Below are 20,668 nucleotides of genomic sequence, written 5' to 3' on the forward strand. Positions count from 1 at the left end.
AACATCTAAGACACTGAGTATGGGCAGGCACCGAAATAATGATGCACTCCACGGCACCTTACTGTGTATGTGTGTATATATGTATATATGTATATATGTATATATGTGTGTGTGTGTGTGTGTGTGTATGTGTGTGTGTGTGTGTGTGTGTGTGTGAATTTTTTTTAAAAGTAGTTGGACTGGGAGTTACCTAGTGTTTATGCAGACTGAGTGCCTCAAAATAGAAATGTCTGCTGAGATGGAGGAATAGAAAATTAAGAACCGGGCTGGAGAGATGGCTCAGAGGTTAAGAGCACTGACTGCTCTTCCAGAGGTCCTGAGTTCAATTCCCAGCAACCACATGGTGGCTCACAACCATCTGTAATGAGGTCTGGAGCCCTCTTCTGTATACATAATAAATAAGTAAATCTTTAAAAAAGAAAGAAAATTAAGAACCAATAATGCCCATCCATTTTATCTATATAATCCTTACCTTGCAGACGTGTCTGCATGGGCCATACAGTTGGCTGGTGCACGGGGCATACAGTTGGCTGGTGCACGGGGCAAATGGGATAGAGCTAGAAACCTGTTTCCGGAAAGGCATCCTTATAACTGACCAGAATGAGAGAGCGAGTGCCTCACGGACACTAACTACTTCCTGTAGTTTTGGTCTAGTGGTAAACTTATCTCTGCATGTCTGGAAGACATCCCGGGGACAGAGGATCAAACACGAGAGAATTTGTTTAAAGTTATAGAAATGGGAGATTTTTTTTAAACATGTATTTACTTTGGAAAATTGCCTTCTTTTCCTAAACAAGTCTAAGTTTGAATTTAATGAGGTCCACAGTGGCCTCTGCTGGTAGAAAATCAGAATGCAGAGAACCCCTGAGACTGTCACACGCTGGTGTGAGACTAGAAACTGGTTCATTGTTAGTCCAGTGGCAGGATCCAAACGGAAGCTTTGCCAGCTCTGAAAAGACCACGCCCTAACTGTAAATAGTTCAACGCTGTTGGCTTGTTCTAGTGTGTGTAGCCTAAGGTGGAAAATGTACCTGGAATATGAGAACAATGGGCAACACAATTTGTATCCTGCAGGCTATGGGAAGCTTAATATTTCCCACCAAGTTTTTTCAATGATTAATTTTTAATTTATGTGTATGTACAAATTCCGAGAGGACACCTGATGTCCTCGAGCTGGGGTTAGTATACAAGCTACTTGACATGGATGGGTACATAGTGGCTGGGAACTGAACTTTCATCCTTTGGAAGAGCGGCAAACACTCCTAACTTCTGAGCCATCTCTCCAGCCTCTTCCCATGCACTTAGAAATATCATTTCCCTCCCAGCGTGGTGGCGCACACCTTTAATCCCAGCACTTGGGAGGCAGAGGCAGGCAGATCTCTGTGAGTTTGAGTACAGCCTGGTCTACAGAGTGAGATCCAGGATATCCAGAGCTATGTAAAGAGACCCTGCCTCAATACATATATACATACGTATGTACATACATACATACTTTCCCATGAGAGTTATATGTTTGAATCTGAAGTTGGAATTGGTATAAAATCAGTAACAAGGGGCCCGTGAAATGACTCAGCAGGATAAAGTGCTTGCCACCAGGCCTGATGACCTGAGTTTGTCCCTGGAACCCATAGGTTGAAAGGAGAATACTGATTCCCCCAAGTTGTCCTCTGACCTCCATGTGCATGCCACGGCACACATGTGCCCACACGTGCACATGTGCAAACTAAATAAATGTTTAAATTTTTTTTTTTTTTTTTTTTTTTTTTTGGTTTTTCGAGACAGGGTTTCTCTGTGTAGCTTTGCGCCTGTCCTGGAACTCACTTGTTAGCCCAGGCTGGCCTCGAACTCACAGAGATCCGCCTGGCTCTGCCTCCCGAGTGCTGGGATTAAAGGCGTGCGCCACCACTGCCCGGCCTAAATTTTTTAATTAGCAATAAGACTTGAAAAAAATTTCCTTTTCCATTGTTGGCTTACTTGTAATATCAGTCTCTATGAAGTGGCATGGCCTGAGAAAGCTGCAAAAAGTTCAGAGCCAAAGCTCAGCCCTTTCCTCTTTCTAACCGGGAGGGGGAAGCCTCGGCCCGCGTCATTCCCGTAAGCAAGGCTCGTTCATTCTGGAAGTCTACTTCTCCGTCTCAGCTCTTGTTTTAGTAAAAAGGTACTTTTCCCAATGTCAGCCTGCCGCGGTGTTCAGAAAAACAAAACCACAATGCTGTGTACTTTTAATACCTAGGAGTTCAAACACTGCTCTACAGGGAGCCTACAGCACCCCAGGCTCCAGGTGGCGACAACTCTTTTGAGCTCTAGATCAAGCCCAAACCTGCAGGCTCTCCTAATGATTCTTCCAGATCCTTTGATTTGCATGGACGGAAGGGCAGAGTTTGGTCCATTCTACAAATAAATTTACTTTCTCTCTCGGCAGTCCTAAGGATATAAAAACAATATGTGATCGTTGCTTTAGAGCTGACAGGCCCAGAACATGGCAACAGAGGAAACAGAACAAAGCGTCTTCAGAACCCTCTAGATCAGAGAGGGAGCTCTGAAGAGTCTGTCAGCGTGGCTCTAAGCACTGCCCCAACACTGCCTCTTTGCATTAGAGCCACGAAGTACAGAGTCTCAAAGGCAAGGAAATTAGAAATAATATAGACGGTGTGCCAAAGAAACCCCGGCAACAAGGGCTTCCATAGGAAGCAGGCCTGCTTCCCCAGACACGCCTCCACTGTACCCAGGTCAGAGTCAAAAACTATTAAACATGGGGCTGGAGAGATGACTCGGTGGCTATAAGCACTGGCTGCTCTTCCAGAGGACCCAAATCCAATTCCTAGCACCCATGTGTCAGCTCACAACTGTAAACTCCAGTTCCAGGGGATGTGACATCCTCTGCTCAATTCCGAGGGCACAGCATGTACACACGGTACACAGATATACACACATGTAAAACACCCATACACGTAAAAATAAATAGATCTGGGCCTTGAAAGATGGCTCAGCAGTTAAGAGCAATTACGGCTCTTCCAGAGGACCTGAGTTCAAGTCCCAGCACACACACACATTCCATGGCTTACAACCTGTAATCCCAGATCTGAGGAGTCAATACCTCTGACCTATGTGGCACATAGTGCACATAGTGTACATGTTTACCCACAGACACACACACACACACACACACACACACACACACACACACACACAAATAAAATAATACAAATAATTTTAAACCAAGTCATAGTTTAGAGAAATATTACTCACGTCTAGGTATTATATCTATATATGCATCTATCCTTAATTAAAACTCAAAGCAGTTTTTAATATCTACGTGTCCTAGATTTTTTCATGTCATTCACAAAAATTCATACAACTCAGGAGCTTTTGCTTTAGCTTCATTCACAGAACTCTTAAAAAAGAAACAGATGTGATCTGGGATTACAGAGATCTGCAAACCAGACCTTTGTGGAGCTCAGGACAACATTGTGCTCAAATGAGTGAACTCTCCAACGAAAGGATGGTTATTTTTAATGTGTGTGTGTGTGTGTGTGTGTGTGTGTGTGTGTGTGTGTGTGTATGGAGGTGCACATTGCACGTGTGTATGGAGGCCAGAGGTCAGTCAGCCTTAGGCACCATCCCCAGGAAAGCCATCCATCCACTTGGAGGCAGGAATTCTCCAAGCGAGGCAGGCTGGTTGACCAATGAGACCCCAGAATCCACCTCTCTCTGCCTCCCCAGGGTTGTGGTCACACACACACACACACACACACACACACACACACACACACACACACGCACATGCACGCGCACGCGCGCGCCACCACTCATGTCGTGCTTTCACAGGTTCTTCGAAGCCAGCACTTTGGCACCTAAGTGACCTTCCCATTCCCCTACCCCTTATCTCCAGAAAATTCAATCACCACATGTTCTGATTGCAAGTAAACCTAAAAACATTTGTTCTGTTCTAAAATTTCAGAAGGTTGGGTACAATACTATTGAGTATTGTCACAGGCTGCATTTGTAATTGGAGCCTAACATCCCACATTCAGGCTATAACATCCCACAGGAAAGCTGTTTGTGCAGCCTCTTCCTCTAAAAAGAACATTTTTATTAACACATACAGAATTAGGTTTCGTTATAGCGTTTTTTCAAACAGACGTTGTTGTTTGTACTGTTTCTCTCCCACTCTGTCCCCTCCCCTCCTGGACCCTCCCCTTCCCCATAGCTTTCTTCCCACATGCCTGTCACATGTGGCACTGTTCCCCCCTCCAAACCACCCCCATAGACACACACTGCTTATCCTTTCATGGTCTCCTGACCAAAAACAAGACAGAACAAAGATCACCTTGAAGGAGGAAAGATTTCCAACGGCTCGTGATTTCAGAGTTTTTGCCCATCAGAGTAGAGACGATGACCACTGTGGCTTCATCTGTGGCAGCAGACGCTCAAGGCAGATGCTAGTCACATCAGGGCACACCAGAAAGCATACAGGCCCCACAGTAGGAGCCAGGCTGTAACCTTCTACATCCCACCCCCGACTGAACTACTTTCCCCAACTGTGCTGAGCCCCCCTAAAAGCTCCTCAACCTAAATAGCACCATCAGCCGAGGTGGGGGGAATAACTCAAAATATAAGCTTGCGGGGTATCTTTGAAGTTTAAGCCACCACACGTCTAAATTATAATTCCATTGTGAGAATAAAAGAGATCTAAAAATAACACACTGCTTTATAGCAAGAACTGTAGGTGGAACTGAGTGCAATTCTTTCCTTAGCTAAGCTAAATCATGGAGTTTGACTTTGTAGAACGGAGCTCAGAATTTATCCATTACACCATGAATGTTGTTCCTCAGTAGGCTTATTGGAAAGTCACCTTGTTTCTGTCCTCAAAAGACAAACAGATGTATCACTGTGTCCTCCGTTTCAGAGGGCAACATCAACACCATCCAGTCGATGCACGTCGGGGAGCTCAACCAGAAGCTGGTGGAAGCCAGTGCTCAGTTTAAAAAGAAACAAGGAAAAGGCACGATTGATGTTTGGTGGTTATTTGATGACGGAGGTAAGTTGTCCAAAATGTTCACTGGGAAGCAGAACATACTGGCTGCGTATGAAAAGAGGTTGGTTCAGCCCCATTTCTGAGTTCCTGAAGGCCATAAATCATTTAATAACTATGATAATGAGAATGAATAAAATAATGCTCTCGTTTTTTTTCCTCTCAATTTCCTTCATCCTTTCTGTTGTAATTTATACTCTTTATTCCAGGGTTAACACTTCTTATCCCATATATCTTGACTCTCAGAAAAAAATGGAAAGACTGTAAGTTAAGAATCTACGTTGGAGGAAAGATCAACCGTATTGAAGAGGAAAAAATTTCGTGAGTAATTTGAGGCTTGCCTTTCTGGTCATTCTGAGGATGGGCTGCTCCACTGCTTTACTTTTCAGTGCTTTGAGTTAGCTGGGTGTGGTGGCACATGCCTTAATTCTCAGCACTGGGGAGAGGCAGAGGCAGGCAGATCTTTCTGAGTTTGAGCTGGGCCTGCTCTACATAGCAAATTCAAGGCCAACCTGGACTACATGTCGAGTTCCTGGACAGCCAGGGCTACATAATGAGACCCTGTCTCAAAAGAGACTTCTAATTAAAGTGAAGTTGCATCATGTATCTTTGTAGATTTTTCATTAATGTACCCACTTGGATGTGAGAATAACAAATATCCAGGAGCTTGGTGCACTCGTAGGTGTCATGGGAAACCTGGGGAGACACCATGAGCAGCTCTCGGTCCTGCGTGGCAGGCTAAAGTCCTGAGCTCTGTACCTTCCAGAAACTGTGCAATAATGACAGAACTCTCATTCCATCAATTTTCATATTTTCTTTTCCCTCTCAGGTGAATGGAATTATGGTAAACACACACATATATAATAAGGATATAAGTATATCTATATATTTACTTTCAATGACTGTATTACAATGCTCATACAATAATATCACATTTATTGATTGCTTTTAAGAGGTAGATGGACAGATAGATAGAAAGAAACAAAGAGAATAACAAGCCAAATTGGACAAAATTTAAGCCAGTGATAAGCCTAGGACTTTTCGAACCACTCTACCAGATTTCTGTAACTTTAAGTTAAAATGACCAGTTTCCCGGGCTGGGGACAACGTATAGCCATACACTATAACTACTAGTTTACCAGCAATTTTGTGAAAACTTCCCGCAATAAGAACTAGGGTGCTCCGTCTGATGACAAGGAGGACTTCACATTCTCTCTCATGAAGATGAATGCAGAGTTCCCTTTGCTCTTTCTGTTCTCTGGATCTCCCAGGCTTTCTTTGTTTTTATTTCTTGGATTTTATTTCTATGACAAGATGTCTCCGAGTGTGTCACACTGGGCCCTAAGTCATGGTCCTCCTACCTCAGTGCCCTGAGTGAGCAGGTGTGAGTCACCTCAATCGACTATGAGGTTTGCTTTAGGCCCTCGGTGGAGCAGCTTTGTCCATACTTAACGTCTCCAACAAATATGTTAACGAAACTCAAAACTGAAAAGTCTCCACCTGAAAGCTATACTGATTGCCTTTGATGCCTTAATTCAAACACAAAGACACTTTTGATAGAAAGTAATTACATAGGCACTAACGATGTGGTTTTCTCCCTCTCTCTCTCTCTCTTTCAGAATGGCTTCTCTTCTCAGCAAATTTAGGATAAAATTTGCAGACATCCATATAATTGGAGACATCAACATCAAGCCAAACAAAGAGAGGTGTGAATTGTTTAACAAGCTCCTCTCCCAGCCCTTGCTCTGGTCTCACTCTTTTTTTGTGTGTGTTGCTTAATCAAGAGTTGAAAATGTAATGCATTTACTGCAATGTCTTCTAGACGGATATTAAAGAAGTGCTTTTCAATAGTTATGACATAGAGCCACCAAAACCATTTTAATAGAGAGGAGAGGGTTATGGTAAGAAACCCGAGGAAAGGGCCCCATCCCAGGGCTAATTTAGGTTCCAGGCACTAAAGGGCTCAATGCTAATGGCCTGTGAACTTTTGCGGGAGCCTCTAAAACTATCTGAGACCTAGAGGGTGGTTGAAGTCTCACTACCAGAAACTACAGAGTGACAAAGTGGGAATAATCATTTAAATGCCTTCAACACACAGCAGCATTTTAACCCTTATCAGTTGTTGAATTTCTCAACTCCATTATTATATCAGCCGTTAACAAAATGCCATAGGCTGGACAGTTTGGCCGAGTGACACTTGCTTCTCAGTTCTAGAGGCTGAGCAATCCAAGATCAAGATGCTTTTGGGTGTGTATCTGTTGAGGATTCTCTTTCTAGCCCAAAGCTGGTCACTTCTATGTCCTCGTATGATGGAGAAAGAGTTCTGATATCTCCTCCTCTTCTACTAGGGTACAAATCCCTCATGGGGTCACCATCCTTAGGACTCTATCTAAAGCCAAGTTCCCCCTAAAACCCCACCTCTAAACTTCACCACATTGGGGTTTTAGGCTTCACAGTGTGAACTATAGCAGACGACAAACCTTTGGTTTCATAGCAACAGCCTCTGAGAACTATTGGTATTGCAGGTTATATCTTCACAGGATATCCCAAAGATGCAAGGATACTGCCTGGAATCATGGTCAATTATAAATTAAATGAACTGCTTAGACTTGTAATTTAGCTATGACAAGAAGTTTTCAGTTGTCTATAGTAAGTTATATTTACTGTTCCTTGTGGATACAATATGATGCATTTGGCTTAGAATAGACTGGAGCCCACAAAGAAAATCCCCTAATGGGACATGAAGGCTTCTAAGTGCCTTGGGTTCTACAGCCCTGTTGGATCTTCATTGACCACTGTTTCTGCTTCCTCTGGCAATTCTTTATAAGCCATAGTTCTACAATCTCCAAATCTTCTCACCTCTTCCCTTCTTGTAGTAGTGTTTCCTCTGTGAGCTTGATAAGTATCTAAAAATATTAAGATTTTAGATGCACTTTCTATTGGCCAGATAAACTTGAACTTTATATTGTTTAGGGTGTCTGTGAGCTTGCTAGGGCTATGTGTGGGTCAGATAGAACACTTTGCAGAGTACCTTAACTGTGATAAGAAAGCAGAAACTGACAGGGCTAAGCAGATATACTCTAGTATTTCCTTGTATCATACATACCTCGAATGCCTGACATTCTTAGGCTTCTGTGGTTACAAACACATAAGTAAAACCATGTATTTATCATTCCCTTTGGCAAGTGGAAATATCGCTCTGATCAGAAGTGGTGGTCATGCAGTCTCTTGTCATCTGAAGAGTTGTAGCTCACTGAGTCAGTGCCTCCGTGGCATTTGCAGTCATGTGACCCAACAGGCTCATTCTGTGGCTCCAGTTGGTAGAGATGGATCCTTCATAACAGAACAAGCCAAACAATTTTTTTGCATGAATCCCTTAGTAACAGGGTTTAGATATCATCATATGTCTAGGTCAAGCCACTGTCCATTGTCTGGGGGAGTGGTAACCATTGTATCTCTTCAAGTCCTTGCTCAATATTGAACAAAAATTAGTCACCCGATTGTTGCAGTGCCAGAATTTGTCTTCATTACTTCTCTTCGTAAATAAGCAGTTATTTCTCTGCTCCCTCGTCTTTTTTCCCCTCAACCTGGTTTTCTCTACTCAAGGTTTGTTTCTTTCTGTATCACCCAGCCTAGCTTCCGTTCAGCTGCTATGACCACCACCCTGTGTTCTTACCCTTTCTGTTCTGTCACTGAATGTGAGATCTATTACCTTTATTAACTGTCCTCTCCATCCTGGGAGAACCTGCTTGTCATAGTCCAGACAAACTTTGTCTTATTACACTGACCTCTGCCCCATACTGTCCTCTTCTCAGGGCATTTTCATTTTTTGTCCTTGTGTCTAAATTTTATTGCCAACGTCATTGGTATTCCTCACACAATGTCATTATCGTCCTGCAAAGAGAATTACTTCCCTTCCTTGAGAAGCCAATAAATTAGGTTTCAAAGTTTTGCAGAGTTTCTCTCTGCTGTATGAAGTTTACAAAGAAGATACAGAGGGAACACATCCTTCCTTACCAAGGTTAAAGAACTCTGGTGGCTAATGTTCACTGCCTTGAGAAAAAGAGGCCATCTGCCAGAAAGAGTGCTCAGACGAGCCTTCTCCTCTCTCTCCCTTCTACCACACTTCGCCCATATTGAGGTGTAAAATGCCATGTACCCTGCTAGTAACTCGTGTCCCAGGATTTGAAAGTAGCCCTAGTTTGGAACAGAAAGCAGTCATTTGGTCCGTGGCACCTGTGGCCTCTGGCAGCAGGTCAGGCATTTTGGTGTTAACTCTGGGTAGTACAATCCAACAAAGAAAGCTCTTGTAGATGGATGTAGCCCCAGGCCATCGAGCTAAACCATCAAGAGAATACTGTCCCAATTTCAGTGCCCATGGTGGCCTTCTTGGCTGGGCAGTCTTCACTACCATTACCAACTGTCCCCAGATCACTCTTTTTTGTCTAGCTCACCTGGTGTTCTACGAAGTGGATAACAGTTTGTCAGTGATTTGCTTGGGGAAGGCTGGTGTTAAATTATCTTTCAATCCCCTTTAGTGAATCCTGCAGGCACTATGAAATGTTGGTTAGCCATGTCGGAGGCATTTTGTCATAGAAACCTTATCTCTAAGTGTGGGAGGGCCAAGGGTGAGGACAACACAAAAGCCAACTAAATGAGAAAATAATTGAGCCTAGAGAAACGTAGGACACATTGTGGTTAGAATCCGTTTTTGTTGTACAAACTGAATTAAAAGTCATGGGCCAAAGACAGCAATCTTTATATGGAAATCAAGGAAAAAATGGAAGCTATTAACTAGATAATTTAGCTTAAAGATGCTAGATGCTAGAGTAGTCCAAAAAACAACTCCAATAGATTACTTTGAAAGAGGAAATCTTATGTAGACCAAGGATAAAATTTTGAATTATTATCACATTTTTCCTCCTTCCCTTTCCTCTCTCAGGGAGAAAGTTTTGTGCAGTTAAAATCGTGTTGAACTTCGGTATGAAGAAAATGATGGAGAAGACAGGACAGTTATTAGTTAATTAAAAAAAAACTGAATTAATCTTCATTTATATTTAACAGCAGATGTTACTTGGCTGAGAGTCAATTAAAAGATACTTTAAAGAAAAATCATTTGGGGCATCGAGAGATGGCTCAGCATTAAGAGCACTGGCCAGGGTTCAATTCTTAGGACCTCTATGCTGGCTAATAACCGTCTATAACTCCAGTTCCAGGAGAACCAGTGTCCTGCTCTGGTCTCCCTCATCATTCCCTTAGCATGTTTCAGTGCAAGTGAAAGAAAACCTCAGAGTGACTTAGATGACAGAAATTACTGTCACAATTAAGTACAAGCATAGGCTGGCTTTCAGCTAAATGACCTAGAAAACAGACTTTATAACAAAGGCCTGATTCTCTTTCATTCTTCCTAGTCTCCCTTCTTGTAGAACGCCATCAATGAAAGGTTGTTTAGCTTATAAAAGAAAGGTGACTGACAATAGCAACTAGGACTCCATACTTGTGCGTTCAGTAGGAGAGAAAGTGTCTCTCCCTAGTCACTGAAGTCAGGTTCTTATGCTCCATTCAGGATTCATTGTCCCCCAAACCACTGGGCCATTCATGGTAGGCACCACAATACTGGGTGTATATTGGTTCAAAACTACCTAGGTTTTGCTCAGTCCTTGCAGAAAGCATAGAAATATGCTAGAATTGGTTGATGTTGTAGATGGAACAGTTCTCACCCTGGATACTGTGGAAATAACTACTAATTTCCACTCCACCTCTGTTTCTAGGGAAATCATTCTTATGCTGTGTTTTCTAGCCAGGCTCTGGATGAGGTGCAGAGAAACCCAAACTGCACTGAAATAAGAACATGTAGACTTTAAACACAGCTTTCCATCCTGAAACCAAGTTTGGGGCTGGTCAGCACGATGCTACCTTGCTTTCCCAAGGAAGAGAACCCACACCATCACTCTGGCTCTCACGGGACTCCCAGGGGCCACTGTCACCCCCTTCTATAGGCCAGATTAGCTACAGGAGGAAAACGGAAGCCCTGGAGCAATTGGCCAGGTTCTGAGGCCAGACCCTGCATCTTACTGTCACCACAGCTGTCTCGGGGATGACACTGTTGGAAGTAACAGCAAATGAACGTATTGTTGAAAGAATAATAGGGGCACATCAGTTCTCTTGCTTACCCGCCGGCTCCCCCACTCTCTATGTGAGTCAGCACAATAGGAGTCTGCTGCATTCAGTACCTCTTCAGTCCTTCACAGAGGCTTACTGGCAGAGACAGTTTTACTCCTTTGTAATCTCTGCACTCTTATCTGCAAATCCTAAATCAGGCCAGCTGATGAGATAATTAAATTCATCACTTCGTATTTTAATTTCTTAACCCAAAGCGTATGGATTCTAATTATCATTCATCCCAAAGTTACTAAATTGTAAGTAAGCTAAATTATATAAAACCAAAGAAAATTATTCAAAGTTGAGGGCTTCTTAAGCAGAGCTCTGAAGACAACTCCCTCCATAAATTATAAGCTTCACTTTGTGCCATGGTTTGAAGAATAAATCTTAGGAGATTATCATGTATGACAAGAATGAGATTCTTTTTGCAATTTTTAAATGTTCCATAGCTCTCAGACACTGCCTCTCGCTTTCTCCTCAATGATTTATTTTTTGATGCCCTAAGATGGCCTCAGATTTTTAGGCATTAAATGTTATTGATTTTTGTCCTCTCGCTTAACACAAACATGAATAATAGTCATTTGGAAATCTCAGACAGCAACATCCAACACCAGGACAAGGACACCATTATTTTCCGCAGACATTTTGCACTAGCACTGTTAAGCCTGTGAGAGCCCAGGCTGTTTTCCTGTCTGCCCAAAGCCTCCTGGCAGAAGTGGGCATTGTTAGTTGACTGCAGGTGAGGAGGGCCCCCAGAGCTCAATGAATGGAGGTCATCTCCCAACTATGTCTCCATTGACCTGCCTTACAAGCACATGGATACTCAGATGTGGGCTTCACTGTCTATAGTGTAAGTGGGTCTTTAATTACATTATGCAGACAACATATCTGTGGAATAATTACTATCTACGTGTTCATGAATTAATAACATTGGTGATCCTTGCAAACTAACCAGGCCTCAAACACACCAACTGCTTGCTCTGACTGAGGAGGGAGTATTAGGCCCATGGTTTCTCTCACGGTACATTCCCTGCAAAGATGACTCTTAAAAGATTTGCATACCATTCAGCTCTGATTCTTTGCATCTGTCAAATAATAAGTCCATTTCCCACTGTGAGGCCTCTTTTACAATTCAATTTCAGCTGGAAAGTCTTTGAAGAGATGATTGAACCTTATAGGCTCCATGAAAGCCACAAAGATTTGACGACTGCTGAGAAATTAAAAAGAGAAAGTCCATGGAAAATTACAGATGCAGAACTGGAAGCCGTCAAGGAAAAGGTGAGGACTTGTCTTCCTTCGTTTTCACTTTACTGTCTAATTAGATGAAAGAGGAAACAGTGGTTGATTTCGAGAAATGTTACATCAGGTCAAGCTGCCTTCCCTCAGCAATCCAGGCACCTGCATTTTCAGGGGCTTTTCGATCATATTACTGGATATAATCATTTAGAAAACATTTTCTTTTTTTTTCTAGCCCATTTTTAAGTTAACAAAACAAGTTATTGGTCCATATTGTGAAGTCTCCTTTGAAATGTATTTTTATTAATCTAAAATAACTTGTCATTAGGCATAGAATGTGGATAAAGGTAAATTGACCCACAATTTAAACAATAACAAAGACCTTTAACCTGATAAACACAGCTCTGAAAAACAGACACAAATATCTAAAGAGATGTATGATGTATTGTTTGCAATAATGAATACAGATGTTGCGCCTGGGCTAACAAGATATAGCTCATCAGGTAGCCTGAGTTCAGTCCCCAGATCCCATTGTGGAGGCAAAAAACAAATTCATAAAAAGCTGTCCTCTGATGTCTACAGGCACACTGCAGCTCTCACACATACACCATACACACACAGGAATAATAAAATAACTCTGTGTGTGTGTGTGTGTGCACGTGCGTGCATGAGTGAGTGCCTGTGTGTGTGTGTGTGTGTGTGTGTGTGTGTGTGTGTGTGTGTGTTGCACAAAGTGAGATGGATGTAAAATGATGACCTTTCCTAAATAGCACAACAGCCGGTAATTCCAGAACTCTGGAGGCTGAGGCAGGAGGATCACAAACCCCAGGACAGCCTGAGAAGAACACAGAACAACAACCAGAAGTTTCTCTCTGGCTTGAGCTTAAATTGAAGTGTTAGGTAATAATGATGATGAAAAGAACAGGGATGAAGATTTAAGCACAAAACTCAACATGTTCATTGGACATTAAAGGACAAGGACCACAGAGCTTATGGAGAAAGAAAATATTAAACCCTTCCAGCATTAGTGAAAACAACACTGAAATACAACAGTAAACTGTACGTGTGATTAAGTACCCAGTTTTAACAGAGACATAGCATGTAACTAAGCAAGTCAGACGTATGAACCTGGTTCTGAACCAGTGAAATGCAGAAATAGGCATTAGTCCTATCACTGTAAAATCATTTTCCAATGAGTTTACTGGTGGCTTTTTACTTGAAAGCAGAGCGATGCTGATATTGCCAGAGAGCTTGAAGAAAACAGAATAGAACAGAACCTACCTTCTTAGTCTGTCAAAGAGACAGCAAGATTCAGCTGGTTTTCTTCAGAGGAAAGCCTGTGTCCAAACACTCTGTTCTCGTCTTTTTTGGTTTTGCCATCTGAGTGTCCCTACACCCCTAGAATCTAGTAAGCCACCACGTCACGGTGACAATCGAGACTCACTCTACAGTTTTACAATTTCCCATGAAGCTTTACAATACTAAATCTTCACTTTTTAAGTAGACTCTATTTTTTTAATAATGACTTTTAAAAATCCTATCTTCTGCATATTCATGACTCGAGGTAAGAAGATAACTTCTCATTCATAACTCTGGTAGACCTGCACTGAACTCAGTTTAATTACTATCCACAGAGTTACCGCCAAGTTCGCCTGAACGAGCTCTTACAGGAACATTCGAGAGCTGCCAACCTCATTGTACTGTAAGTGTACGGGGCACCTGTGACTGGTAGGAAGGAGGGAAAGGCTGAGTGGGCTGATCAGACTAAAGGCCCAGGATTCTTCTGGTAGGAAAATTTTTCAAAGATAAGTTGGAGCATGTGGGAGTTTAGGCAGTGAAGGATGATGAACGTCACCGTAGGACAGGAATGACTGAGTCCTGTGAACTGCAGCAGGACCTGCTTGGACTTTCTAGTGGGTCTACAACACTCATGGGTCCAGAAGCTTGTGTCCATGTTGGACTGAAGCTGCCCCTATAGTCCTGCCCGTATGGGCCAGGCCCAAGGAGTCTGGAACTCTGAAATTCCCTCCCAATAGCCCAACTGGGCCACAGGGCTCACAAACCTGGGTGTTCCTGAGCTGTGTGTGTCCATGGTTGATTTCCTGGGTGGGTACTTCTGAGCTATGTGTGTCCATGGCTGACTCACAGGGTTCTGTGCAGTGTGGGAACGGGTCACCAAAGACAAAAAGTCACAAGCTTTTACATTTTCATTCTTTATCCCATGGCCCTACCAATGTTAGGAGTATACCTCCTGAAAATATTACTCATGTAATGAAGATTGGTGCTAAAAATGGGGAAATGTCCAACTGTTTTATTTTTACCCCATGAATTGACCTATATATGAAAATATATGTATCTTCAAGTACAGTGTAGCCTGGAGGACTGCCACTTCTAATGTACCTTCCCCCAAAAATAAGTCCCAGGAGATATTGGAAGGAAGGGTAACTTCCCCCATAAGGCAAATAATCAGTTTATTAAATTCTCTGTTTAAAGTTGCAATTTTATTTTGTCTGTACAATGACTAAGCCATTTTTCTAATTTGTACATGTTTGCATCATCTTAACAACACAGCAATTTAATTTCTCTATTTAAAATAGTTGCAGTGCTATTGTTTGAGGGGGACATGATACACATTTCAGGCTACTAGTTATTACCAATTCAGAAGTGCAGACAAGGTCCCTTCCCACCGTAATTTTTCTGTTTTTAATTTTTCTTCCATGTCATCAGGAGCCTTCCAGTGGCAAGAAAAGGATCTATCTCAGATTTGCTGTACACGGCGTGGTTAGAAATTCTGACCAGGAACCTCCCTCCTGTGTTGCTTGTTAGAGGAAATCATAAAAATGTCCTGACATTTTACTCTTAAAGTGGGAAAGATAAGAAATGTTGTAACTTGATGTCTGAATATGAAAACCATCTGGTACTTTGTGTTGTAAAATCTCATCTATGAATAATATACAAATCTCCGGAGACTAGTCTACCTGATTCTACATAAATTTTGTCTTTAAAAAAAGAATTATTATTAATGAGAGGTTTTTCCCATTCATTTAAGGAGCATCAAAGGCCATGCCACTCCTAGAGAAACACTTTGTCGGATTTGCTGATAAACAAGAAATGAATAACGCCTGCCTGGCATGCTAATCTGGATGTGAGCTCCAGGCAAACCTAATCTCTTGTTTCTGTGGAGTCTGCTGCATGGCCCTGGTGCAGACCTCAGTCCCACAGCAGGCTCTCCATAAGCGCTTATTGACAGGCTGGTATGGTGACAGCAGGTGCCAATCACAGGAAAAGACCTGCTGGGTCAGCGGCCTGACTCTGCTTGGCCTCCTGAGAGGCTTATGGAGATTTAAAAATCAATAACTGAAAACTTTACGAAGGGCTAGAGTCTACAGAATGTTCAAAGCAGTTACCTAAATAAGGTTTATTTAATGCGGCAGATAATATGCTTACAAGTGATCTCTGATAACGCATAGCATTTGCTGCTAGCTGAAGGTATGTTAGGGAGGTGAGTGAGAGACACATGCTCCACTTAAATGAAATGCAGTCGATTCTTAACATATGAATATCAGTTGTCTTCCCTGCTAAATATTTTTAAATTTCTATCTTAGAACTACTTTGCCTATTTTTTCTCTAATTAAATGGTTTGCATAGATGAAATCAAAATAGATGTCTCACTGAAAAATAATCTCATAAATTTTCAATCCACTATTAAAAATTCATCCAGATCCTACATTTATTTACTTTCTGTACTTCTTATATGGACTTTAGAGAATAACTAAGATATGAATGGAGAAACTTGTAAAATTTAAGAATACGGGTGCTGATTTTTCTTCTTGATAGTGTGTCTGTAATATTTAATCACAGGGAAAAAACCCAAAAATTGTTTATCTGATAAATGGCTTGGTTTTTTGTTTTTGTTTTTTTGTTTTGTTTTTTCTTGGCATATTTTGACTATTTGGGGGAAACATGTAGGGGAAAATTTGACCTGAAATAAAATCACTAAAATGTGTTTGCTTTGACAAAGTGTGTGTTTTGCTTTTCTGTCATTGAAATCAACAACACCCTGCAATGGTACATGGATGTGAACCTGAATATGTATCCCGTGGCCGCACCTGCAGTTTATTTAAAGCCGGGGTTCCGGATGAGTGGTTCTAAGCTTAGCTGTGCTTAGAAGTTGACAGAAGAAGAGACACAAGGAGCAAGGCCCGGCCAGGGGTGTCCCTTGTCCACCTGTACTCAGCTCACCCGATCATCTGAAACTTGAATGACTAGGGACCTGGTGAAGATGACCCTGCTTCATCTGAAATACTAGAGCAGGTCTCTGGGAAAGGCAAGAAGTGTCTCAGTGAGCAATACATCCTCCTCACAATGGACCTGTGCGGGGGGAGGAGCCAGAAGTGGAGCAGATCAAATACAGCTTCTCTCAGTCTCCCCAGTAATCCCCATTCTTCCTTTGTGGGCCGCTGGCCCCTGATATTTACAGGGACCTTGAGTGGAGATAGCCACGTGTTCCTAATGGCTCTACTTAGCCAGTCCATCAACGACTGATTCCCCTCATACTCGGGTTAGACCTCCTTTATCTTATGAGGCCTGGGTCACTGCCTTGCTCAGTTTTTCTGCCCCCACCGCAGTCAGGCAGTGAGATGGATTCCATCTGTTGTCATGTCCCACAGCCACAGGAACCAGGCTGAGACAAGCTTTCTTATTGCTTGTTTAGAAGTCTTCCCCAGTTGGAGCAGTTCCGGGGCTAAGTATTTCCTGATTGTCAGTTTCCTGTACCAGGTCTATGTTTAGGCCTCCAGATGCATGCCAGATCACAGACTTCCCCTTTTCTCTAGTAAAGGTCTGGCAGACACGAGGGTTATTTTCCACACCTGCTGCCATGTTTTCCTCCCGACTCCCCGAGTCTTCCCATGAGTTCCAAGTTCTTGGCCTCAGGAAGTGCTTCCCAGCACCAATCTAACTTGTACTCTTCTCCTATTGGCCCCAGCTGTGAAAAGTGACAAACACTTCCGTGTTCTTCTTTCTTTTATCTAATTTACCTGAAATCAGAGGTGAACACAGAGGACACTAGCTGCATCTCTGTGTGTCATGTACTTCCTCCTGCTAAGCTCCTGCTAAGCAGCTACCTAGACTTCAGTTTTATGGAGTCCTACATATCACCGAGGTCAGGCAACCTCCACAGCGTCTTGCCAACACTCCCAGCCCCATCCATGCTACTTCCAAACACTGCGAAATTTCGCTACACAACTGTGGGAAATGTGAAAGAAATATACTGCCTTTTCTGTCAAAAGGTTACATAAGACAAAGAAAGCTCTACTTAATTTTTTTTTAATTGCCATTTGGCAAACATCTCTCCCGATTCAGCCCTGTCCTGGAATTAAAGCAAGTGCTGGAGGCTGCTTTCTCTGCTCAAGGCTTGGTTCTGCTTATCAATCACTCTGCTCTAAGCTAGCCAGTCTCATAAGGATGTAAGGCACCAGTGGGAGTGTTTGCTCGCTTGACTTAGCTTGGCTACACACCCTTCTCGAGAAGGAAAACTTTTCCCTTCCATAATTGTGTGGTCACTTTCTTGAGGCCCCCAGACCCAGTCCTTGTACTTTAACTGTTCTCAGGGCATCCCTGTACTCAAGTGGACTCCACTCATTAAGCAAGCATGCCAGTCCACATCATAGAGAGGAAGACTGCCGCTCTAGGATTCCCGCCTTAGACACTCCAACTCCTGATGGCTCAGCTTTAGTTACACATCTACTGATAGCAAGAACCCTGAAACCGCTCTCATAGCAAGAAGGTACCTATCGCACTTCACAGAGGGAAGACAGCTATGTGGGAAGTCCCTCCTAGAGTGCTCTACCCCAGGCTGTTTAGTCTCAGTTGCACATCTTGCTACCCATAGCCAGGACCATCCAGTCACACATCCCCAACTCATTTTCAGTTCTGTCGTTTCCCTGTTTGGGTATCTAGGATGTGTAAAAGACTTTCCTATAGCGACAACTAACTAACTCTCTCTCTCTCTCTCTCTCTCTCTCTCTCTCTCTCTCTCTCTCTCTCTCTCTCTCTCTCTCTCTCTCCCCAGAAAGTCAATTAGGAAAGATGAAAGTAACAACTGACCAAAGTCCAACTTCCTAAACCAAGATGCAATGGTTGTTGTTGAGGTCACTAACAGAGTAAGGTGGGGCGCTTACTCACAGCAGCACTGAAAACCCCACCCCCACACAAGCAACAACTCCTGGAAGCTGCAATCCTAGAGCCCTCTGCACAACATGCAGGCAGCTCACCAAGTCTGACGGATCCCCCAACTTCTGAGATGGCTAGAGCTCAGCTTGGCTGCTCCGAGTCCCCTCCACCCCTCCACCCCTCCTGTCACAGTGGTTGCTTACAGTTCCTCAAAGCTGACATGGGGCCTTCAGGACTATTTCAAGTTTCCACTTTCCCAGAAAGTATCTTTTTGCTTTCTTTTGTTTGTTCATGTTTCTTTACCTCCACGCAGTGGAAACAGGGAAGCTTAGACTCTTTCTTGGCCTTCTCTTCCCTCAACAAGGCCATTCTCTCACCTGCAGGCCTCTTCCTACCAAGAAACCAAGACAGCTTCCCACATCTTTTCCTTACCCGGCAAACTCCTCCCGTCCCACCTTGGGAACTTGCCATTACACCGGCACTGAGCACATCAAAGGAATCCTTCTCTTGGCTCATGGTTCACGGCTCACTTCTCTCTCATTTTTTCTGAGAGTTGATTTGTCCTAAAGTCTAGTTTTCCACTCTTTCCTGCTTTCTAGAAACATCTACCATGCCATCACTCGAGGCCCAGGATGCTTCTGCTGGTTACTGGTATTGATGCAGTGATATCCCCAGGTTGAAATTGGAAAAGGTGGTATACTAATTCATCTTGGTTTCTTTTTTTTCACTGTGGCAAAATATTTAAGAATAACGCCTTAAAGAAGAAAAGTTTTTTTTTTTTTAATGCAATGCTTCTAGAGTTTCATCCACTCTGATTGACTCTATTGTTTTGTTGGAGGGTGAAACACTTAGTAAATGGCGAAGAGAATATGCTGTTCCCATCATGGCAAGTGAGGAGGAAAGGACAGAGGTAGGGGAAGGGGCCCAGGACAAGAAACACCTTCAAGAATACTCAGTTAGTGACCTACTTCCTCTCAGACTGTCTACCACCTCCCCAAAATGTCATTGAGTTATGAATTGATCAATGGATTAATCACTGAATTGATCAGAGTCTTCATGATCTAACAGCCTCTTGATGGTTGGATCCAAGAACTGGGGCCCAAGTCTTCAACACATAAGCTTTCTAGGAGAAACTTCATACCCAAAGCACAAACATGTGACCTTGTGTATTCCTGAGGGACACAGATAACAGGGAAAGTGAAAGCAGGCTCTGAGGTGGCTGCTTCTTGTTCCCAGAAGACATTTGGAGGAGAAGCCAAGGAAGGTGAGGGGTTCTGCTTCCTGGTCTATGCTGTGTGAGGAACCACAGCCACAAGCTCCTGCCACCATGAACTGAACTCCTCTGCTTTGCCTCTGTTATTCCATGATGGACTGAATCTGAAAGTGTGCCTCTAATAACCTCGTCTTTTCCTCAAATTGCTTCTGTCAGTAACAGAAAAGCAATGAATGCAGGAGGGGGCAGAGGGAAACGTCTGCAGTTGGAGGTCTGTGCTGTGGTCCTTTTTTCTGCCGTTTCCTGTCCTAGTATAGGAAACCTTTCCTTCTTTATAAGTAATACACATGTGTTTGGGGAAATCTAAATAATCAAAAATGACATTTGAAACTATTATTCCTTTTGCTTTGATTCAAATTGTAAATTCTAGTGAATTACGAAACATTACATGAAGGGTGTCCAGGAAAATTGTAAAAGAAAAATAAAATCTGCCCCAATGCCAGATGAAACCATATAATGATTCTCTGACCAGAGACCAGTCAACAGAGATGGCTACATTATGAAGTTAATTTTGTAGTCCAATAAGAAAGGCCAATGAGAAAGGAAGATATGCTATAAAGAAGCACTATGAGCCAGGAAAGACAGAGACAGCCCATGGTTCCTCAAGGGTGTTTCAGTTCAGGGATATAACCCTCCTCCATTTACAGCTCCTTATCACTCAGACTTCCCCTTCATATTTGACAAGAAATTTAACTTTAGCTTTTCAGTCCCACTCATTTGCTGATGGGGCATCTTTGTGACTTGTCTTGGTGATCTCCATTCAGCTTAACTGAGAATACAGCAGGCAT

General features: G+C 42.8%; 1 protein-coding gene across 1 annotated transcript in view; it reads left to right on the top strand.

Annotated features, from left to right (window-relative positions):
• Nucleotides 1-16,439, top strand: part of Slc12a1 (solute carrier family 12 member 1) — an 83,337-nt gene extending 66,898 nt beyond the window's left edge. Inside the window, exons 21-26 of the mRNA XM_052725416.1 lie at nt 4,910-5,041; nt 5,245-5,356; nt 6,655-6,741; nt 12,340-12,475; nt 14,068-14,135; nt 15,161-16,439. Of these exons, the coding sequence (XP_052581376.1) occupies nt 4,910-5,041; nt 5,245-5,356; nt 6,655-6,741; nt 12,340-12,475; nt 14,068-14,135; nt 15,161-15,296 (671 nt within the window). The 3' untranslated portion in view covers nt 15,297-16,439. The remainder of the gene's footprint in view (nt 1-4,909; nt 5,042-5,244; nt 5,357-6,654; nt 6,742-12,339; nt 12,476-14,067; nt 14,136-15,160) is intronic.
• The last annotated feature ends 4,229 nt before the right edge of the window (nt 16,440-20,668 follow it).

The sequence above is a fragment of the Peromyscus californicus genome, unplaced genomic scaffold, assembly GCF_007827085.1.
Source record: "Peromyscus californicus insignis strain IS unplaced genomic scaffold, ASM782708v3 Scaffold_7__1_contigs__length_154581171, whole genome shotgun sequence".
NCBI lineage: Eukaryota > Metazoa > Chordata > Mammalia > Rodentia > Cricetidae > Peromyscus > Peromyscus californicus.